Source organism: Carlito syrichta, unplaced genomic scaffold, assembly GCF_000164805.1.
Source record: "Carlito syrichta isolate Samal-C Ts95f unplaced genomic scaffold, Tarsius_syrichta-2.0.1 Scaffold76131, whole genome shotgun sequence".
In the NCBI taxonomy this organism is placed as follows: domain Eukaryota; kingdom Metazoa; phylum Chordata; class Mammalia; order Primates; family Tarsiidae; genus Carlito; species Carlito syrichta.
The window spans coordinates 55,295-63,104 of record NW_007020227.1 but is presented as its reverse complement, the minus strand read 5'-3'; the positions used below and the strand labels follow the sequence as shown (position 1 = coordinate 63,104).

The 7,810-nt window shown below is 38.4% G+C and overlaps 1 protein-coding gene across 1 annotated transcript in view; it reads left to right on the top strand.

Annotated features, from left to right (window-relative positions):
- Positions 1 to 1,890: 1,890 nt before the first annotated feature.
- LOC103255908 (aprataxin and PNK-like factor) overlaps positions 1,891 to 7,810 on the top strand; it is a 56,650-nt gene continuing 50,730 nt past the window's right edge. Inside the window, exons 1-2 of the mRNA XM_021710205.1 lie at positions 1,891 to 1,930; positions 2,194 to 2,378. Of these exons, the coding sequence (XP_021565880.1) occupies positions 1,891 to 1,930; positions 2,194 to 2,378 (225 nt within the window). The remainder of the gene's footprint in view (positions 1,931 to 2,193; positions 2,379 to 7,810) is intronic.

The window sequence follows — 7,810 nt, the reverse complement described above, 5'->3', positions numbered from 1 at the left end:
ATTTAGAAAAATATTAGCTATACCAGATATAAAGATTGTTGTGTGCCAATTAAAGTATGTATACACTCTTTGTGAGAGCATTTTAACACTATGAAAATGGCTTCTTCCCATGCAAAAAGAAATTAGTTCTGGTTCTTAGAGGGAATGTTTGTAGTTGGTTCTGGTCCCTAGAGGGAATGTTTGTAGTAGAGAAATTAAAATTTTGAGGAATTGAATGTTATGTACATGTGTTTGTATATGTCCATATATTGTACATATACATTTTAGAATTTAAGGTACATGAGTAACACTTGGAATATGGCAAACTACCATTTGAGCATAAGCTGTGTCTTGGTTAATTCACACTTTACAGTTCTTAGCAATACCATTAGTTCATTATTTCACTAGGTTTGATTAATTCATAACTGTTGTAGCATTTCGTTATTTGTTGCACCGAGGTATATAGTATTAAGTCTAATGTAAGTCTTATTTCTGACAGTTTCCAAAAATGATATAATATGCTTTCTAATTAGATTTATGATGAATATTTAAATAATTTAGTCTAAGTTTAGTTATTGGGATCATTTATTTATAAGTTTCTTTTGATAAATACATTGTTTTTATGAAGGTTCAATTGTTATTCCTGTCTTATAATATGGACAGTATTCCATTGATATTTCTTTCCTGAACTTAAAGAAGGAGTATTATTTTGGACCACTTGAATGTAGACCTGGTCTAAGCAAACTGCAGCCCATGGACCAAATTTGACTCACTGCCTGTTTTTGTAAATAAAGTTTTATTGGAGCACAGCTATGATCATATACGCATGTATTGACTATGGCTGCCTTCATGCTACAAAGGCAGAATTGGGTAGTTTTGACAGACATTGTAAGCCCACAGAGCTTAACTATTTACTCTGTCTTTTTACAGAAAAAGTTTGCTAACACCTGCTTTAGAATGTTAGAACAATGAGTACAGATTGCTTTACCTACCTATATCCTGGCTTTTAAAGGAATCTTTGGACTAATGCCGTTGGTGTTCTTGTGTTCGTAATTTGTTTAGTCAGAAATATATACTGAGCACCAATTTTGTGCTGGGTAGTTGCTGGTACTGGAGACACAAGAGGGGAACAGTGAACAAGGCACATAAAGTTTCTGCCTGCATGAAATTAATCATTCTAAAGCAGAGGATTGCCATGAAGAATTTCCTCTTAAGTAGATCTTTTTTCTCTTTTGATTAGCCAATTCATGAATTTATTGACAAAATATGATAGTGACTTAGGTTTGCAACTGTATTAAACTTTGGGTAAGTATTATATGGCATACAATGTCCATTGGTTTTGTTTGTTTGTTTATTTGTTTTTTTGAGTTGGAGTCTCACTCTGTCACCCAGACTGGAGTACAGTTGCTGCTCCTGGCCACTGCTGCCTCAACCTGCTGGGCTCCGGCAATCCTTCCGCCTCAACCTTCCAAGTAGCTGGAACTACAGATGCGTGCTACCACGCCCGGCTAATTTTTGATTTATTGTAGAGATGAGGTCTTGCCAAGTTGCCCAAGTGGGTCTCGAACCTGCAGGCTCAGGCAATCCACTCACCTCAGCCTCCCAAAGTGCTGGGATTACAGGCTGAGCCACTGATGCTGGCCAACAATGTCCATTGTTATTGAGACTTTATTTTCTTTGTCAGCAAAGTCTGTAGAGGCCTGTCTCCCTTTTGGGTTATTTTGGGTTCTTATCTGTATTAAAGATAACTTCAGTTGAATTCCTCACTGTGGATGTTAGGGGCTCAATTAAGCATATGTAAAGTTCATTGGATAGCTATGTGTCAGGTTTTCTGCTAGAGAAATCCAATGTTACAATTACAAAAATATTTGACATATATCAAGCACTTTGCTAGACAATTTACATAGCTCCATGAGTTATTTTCCAGATGACAAAACCAGAGTTCAGAGAGGTGAGGTGCAACAATTAAGGAATGGTACCCACATTGGCATCTTGACCTAGCAGACTCCAAGGGCTGGGGCTGTTGGTCACTTGCTGCTTAATACTTTCTGAGATTTGCAAATAATGTTTTCAAGTTGGCATTACTATAAATGGAACGTTAGTTTTACTTGCCTTTTTATCTTTTATCTTTTTAATAGATTGTTGACATTTGAAGATGCAGAAGATAATTTTCTTTTTCCTTTTTGAATGTGTATGTATTTGTGTGTGTTTAAGGTAATAATATATTCCAGGGAAGTGGAAAAGAAGGAATCTGCAGAGGTAAAACCCAAGTAAACATAACACAGCAAGGAAGAAAGCGATCAATTTCAGTTGGAAGTTCAGAAAGTACATCAGCAGAACCAGACACAGGAAAAAAGTGCAAAAATACTGATCAAGAAGACTCCACCATTTCCTCCAAGGTGATTTTAAAAAATGTATTATTTGTTGCTTTTCTTTGTCAGGTGTTCTAAATAGAAATGAATTATATGCCGTACACGGCAAGAGAAACCAAAACTGCTCTCATTAGTGAGTCTATGAAGATAAAAACTAGCCCACATTTTTTTTTGATTTACTAAAACTAATCTTTAATATAGATTCCTTTGCCTTGTAGAAAACAAAGCTATGAAATTTAGAAATTTTCCCAAAAAAGTGGAGACCACTTGACTCTGGTCATAATTTTATACCTCCATTCTGAAAACCTGGGTTTTCCAATTCCATTGACCATTCTCAGACTGCATGTAACCATTTTTCTTGCTTAGTGTGAATAGAAATGCAAATAGTTTTTAAGAACCTGTTACAGATTTCCTTGTGGGCTAACTTAGAATATTTCTGTGCCTTTTTTCAATTTTTGCTAACTCACTAAAATGATTTGGCTGAATTATGCATTCTGTTGGGTACTTAAAGAAAATGAGGACTATTTATTGCAAGCATTTAGTAAGAGAGAGAGAAGAGAGAAGAGGAGAGAGATGGCCCCAGGGCAGAAAGCTGAGGCAGACTTCCTCTCTGGAGAGAGGGGTTTAAGATGAAAGTTTGCATGATCCTTATATATAGACCAGTGGCTGAACTCTGTGGGTCCCTGTCTTTTTAGTCTCAGAGAAAGCCAGAGGAATAGGATTGATCTTAGAAGAGTATACACTGAAATAATTGAAATGCTAGCAGCTACTCCAGAGGTCAGCCCTTTTATATCCTCCCCTCACTCTGGCCTTCTCTTCCAGAGTGGAACCAGCTTCTCACTGGAGTCTCACTTCTTGCTAGACAAGTGAGGTCTAGTCGCAATAGACTGAATTCCTTTGCTTACTTATGGGGTCAGATTTAATAAATGAAAATAAAATATTTTCTTGCTCATGTATATTGTGGCTGTAAAAACTTATTAAAATACAACTCATGTTACGTACATTTTGAGCCCTCATATGCCCTACTCTCTGAACTGTAGATGTATTAATTGACTTTGCCTTTTTTTCAAGATGAGAAATTACTTGGTTTAAAGAAAAATCTCATGCATGTTTTAATCTGTTTATTCTGACTCATAAAATTTTATGATCATGAGAAAAACTTCTCCTTAACTGATGGATTATAGAGAGGAGCAGTAGGTCTAAGATAGTCAAGGTGTTTGTGAGGTTTTGATGACACCAAGGGAGTGGTATAGCCAGGCTCCAGGAATGCCTGAGCTCCACTTGGCCAAATGTTCTTCCTTTCCATAGGGCTTCTGAGGGAGATTTACCTCTCCTAGCACAGGAAAAGCAAGGCTCAAGGTTTTATAACCCCTTTATGCAGGGCTCTCTGGTAAAACTGGTCCCAAGAGCATGCCTGATACTGAAGACTCCAGCAGGGCCTTTCCAAACCCCACCTTCCATCCCTACCCAGTTTCAGTCTTAACACTGACGAGTAGCTAGTTGTGAAGGGCTTGATATAGTGCAGAGCAGGTGAGAGAGAAAACAAGAGGCTGGACTTGCCTACCTAGTCTAATGGCTGGAGGTTGCCAGTTACAAAAAACTGAGAACAGTTTGAGAGTGGATTTGTGTTAATTAACTTGGAAAAATTGATACATTCTCTTAGGGAAGAGTAAGGAAAACAGCAGAGGGAAGGGGCAGAAATTACCCTCCTCCAATTAGACTGTACTCGTGAGATTCTGATTCATTTAGTTTGTGGGAACTGGGCATCAGTGATATCTTAAATAGACTCTCTCAGTGTTAATGTGTCCTCAGAGCTGAAAGCTATTGATGTACTATTATTCAGTGCCGCAGAGGAAACAGGCCCAGTATCACATTGCTAGGAACCTTGGCTTTAAATATAGGCCTTTTCAATGGTACTGTTACTGGCCTGGGAATTCAACACCATATCCCTGTTCTTGTCTTCTTAGAGGAAATTAAACCAAGAGACAAAGCAGCAGAGCAAGGAGCTTTATTTAGGCAAGAGAACGTATACTCCAAAAGAAGATTGAATGGGCTGACCCAGCTAGGAACAGCCCTGGGGGCGTTTGTGTGCTGTTTTTGTATTCTGTAACTTCCTTCTGTTAGGTCTTCTCCTAGGCCTCCTCCCTGATTTTGCACTGTCTCTGCCCAGGGTCGGGGGTGTTATATAACTGAGGGTTTCTTACCTATGTTTGGGCCTGGTGATCATGAATCCTACCTAATGGTGGTGTTGCTCATTCCTGACATCCCAGGAAGGTCATATAACAGACAAATTGGTATTTAGGGCACCTGGGACACCCCATGGAATTTCCTCTTTGTTTTTGTCCCTCTTCCCAGGATATTTTTGGCCACAAGTTGACTGTTGTGGCCCTGGAGTGAATGATTGTGGGGTATTTCCTGGCATTTTTTCCTTCATGAGTACCACTCTCCAGTGCCTCTTCTTTAACTTACTCATCTCTGCCTAACTGCTTGTCTAACTTAGCAGTACAAAGGATTTTTCACCATACACGTTAGATTGTGTACAAGAGTTTTGTGCCTTTAGTAATTTATCTTCATGAAGGCAATTGTCTGAAATAGTCCATGTTTTTCATCTGTTCTTGTATGTCTTTCTGCAACTCCTTACCAGTTATGTAACTGTTGAATTCAGGAGTGCAAATGATGGTGCTCAAATTGATTAACTTTAATGAAAAGGATGGCTGCTGCAGTTTGAATGTTCTTGTCCCTTTCAAAAATCCATATTGAGAGTTAATTCCCAATACAACAGTATTGGGAGGTGGAGCTTAATTGGAAGTTGTTTGTCATGAGGACTTCACCCTCATGAATGGCTAAAATGCTGCTATAAAAAGGGCTTGGAGGAGTTGGGTGCAGTGGTGTGCACCTGTAGTTCGAGCTTACTTGAGATCCTGAGGCAGGAGGATCACTTGAGCCCAGGAGTTTGAGGCTGTACTGAGCCATGATCATGCCACTGTACTCCAGCCTGGGCGACAGAGCAAGATGCTGTCTCAAAAAAAAAAAAAAAAAAAAGACTTACAGGAGTGAGGACATCAATGTTCATTCTTCCATCTTCTCCTATGTAATATAAGGGCCCAGTAAGAAGGCCCACACCAAATTCTGGCACCATGGTCTTAGATTTCCACAATCCCAGAACTATGAGAAAATATGCATCTGTTATTTACAAATTGCCCAATTTGTGATATTTTGTTATACAGTACAAAACAGACTAAGGCAAGAGTATTTCCTTTACATAATCTAAGGAGAACTCTGTGGTAGATGACAGAAGAAAGCCTGACTGAAACAACTTAAGCAAACTAGTATTATGAAGTCTATCAGCTGTCTGTTGCTGTGAAGCAAGTTATTCAATGCTTAGTGGCTTAACCCAACAATGACTTATTATTTCTTATAATTTCTTATATTTCTTATAAGAGTTGGCCAGGCTCAGTTGGCCAGTTCTTTTATGACCAGTTTTTGGTGTCTACTGGGAGCTCAGCTAAGGCTGGAACATCAAGATGGCTTAATTCATGTGAATGGTGCTTCAGGAAAGACTAGTGAATGGCTGGGGCTGGCTGTGCCTATCTCCCTCCACTTTATCATTCAGTAGTCTAGTCTTTACCTGACAGCTGATCCCAAGAGGGTGAAAGTAGATGCTACTAGATCTTTTAAGGCTCAGGACTGGAATTGATGTAATATAATTTCTACTTAATTATTTTGGTCAGCACGAGTTACTAGATCCCAGAGTGATAGCAGTGTGAGATGAGGGTAAAGCTAGCTATAGGATCACTTCAAAGAGGGGGGGACTTAAAATCTTTCCAGTCAAAGAGTTAATCTTGTAAACTGTCTAGAGAAGAGATTGCAAGAGGACAGGATAAAAGACTGATGAGGGAGGAGATTATGGCATTAACACAGTCAGGATATTGAGAGAATCTGAGCTAGGGAAGTGCCTTTAAGGATGGTGAGAAGGCCTTGATTTATAAAAATATTTACAAAACAAAATTGTGGGACTTGCTTAGATTCAGGGAAAAAGGGAAAGAAGGAGTGAAAAATATACTTCCACATTTCCGGTGAGGATGAATGAGTGAGTTGTATTGGTAGAAACTGGTAGAGAATACAGAAGTAGAATGTCAGTTTTGAGATTTTAAGTTTGAGGTGCTTTGAGGAAGAAATGTCCAGCTAGTGGTTGAATGTATGAGTTTGAAGCTTAGGAGGGGAGTTAGAGCTGGAGGTTAGAATTTTTTATTCTTTGGCACGTCAGTGCTAATGGGATTGGTGCAGGACTTTTAAGGCAATTTATCAACGCAGACATTCTTGCCAGGTACAGTTTGGAAACAACAACAAATTACTTCATTGAACTTGTATCTTCTATTGGATGGAAGAAGTTCTTTATTCTGTTCCTTGTAGTACATTAAAGCTTCAGATGGTTGAGGGGCAGGGGAAGAGTTTATTGGGCAAAATTTTGTACTATTTTAATGGGCTTAATAGTACATTCCTGCCACCTCCAAGCACCAAGGTCACCTTCCACTAGCTCTGTGCTGCTCTTTGGTCCTTGAGGTCTCTAACATGTATTTTTATATTGTAGAGGATCTGGCTCTCTAATGTGAATCTCCAGCCTTCCAAACTTAATCCTTCACATTTTCATCTAATCTAAGAAATAAGCAATGTGAAATGCTTAGGAAATATGGAGCTCTCATTCTTCTACGTCTTTCAAGTAAGAGCACCTTCCAACTTTCCTGTTTCCTCACTTTCCAGTTCAATGACTTGGTCTAGCTCATGAGCTTTGTAATTGGCACAGTACAAATTTATATCTCAGCAAACTTACAAATTACTGCATGTAATGGATTTTTGGGGTCATTTATAAATAATTGAGACCATGAATGTTAAATTCTTGAGTGCCAAGGGTCTACCATATATCAATATTTCATGGAGTTCCATAAAGAGCATTATGAATTCCAGCTTTTGTGCCTCTTAAAATATATCTGAAAACCCCTGATCCATAGTATTGATAGCTGTGGCTTTAACATTTGTTTCTATTTAGAATAAATTAACATATTAAACATAACCCTTATGATGACTTTTTTTTATTAGTGTACATTATAAGGGTACAAGTGCAGTTTTGTTTCATGAATATATTGCTGTGGTGGTGAAGTCTGGGCTATTAATATAACCTTCACCCGAGTAATACAGTGTACCCATTACATAATTTCTTATCCCTCACTCCTCTCCTACCCCACCCTCCTCCCACCCTTTTCTGGGGCTTGTGAGGATTAAAAACATTTTTCAATAAAATAAATCCTAGGCTTCATTCCTGGCATGCAAGGCTGGTTTAACATTCGTAAAACCATAAATGTAATTAAATACATCAACAGATGTCAAAACAAAAACCACATGATCATATCATTAGATGCAGAAAAGCTTTTGATAAAATCCAGCACCCCTTCTTGATAAAA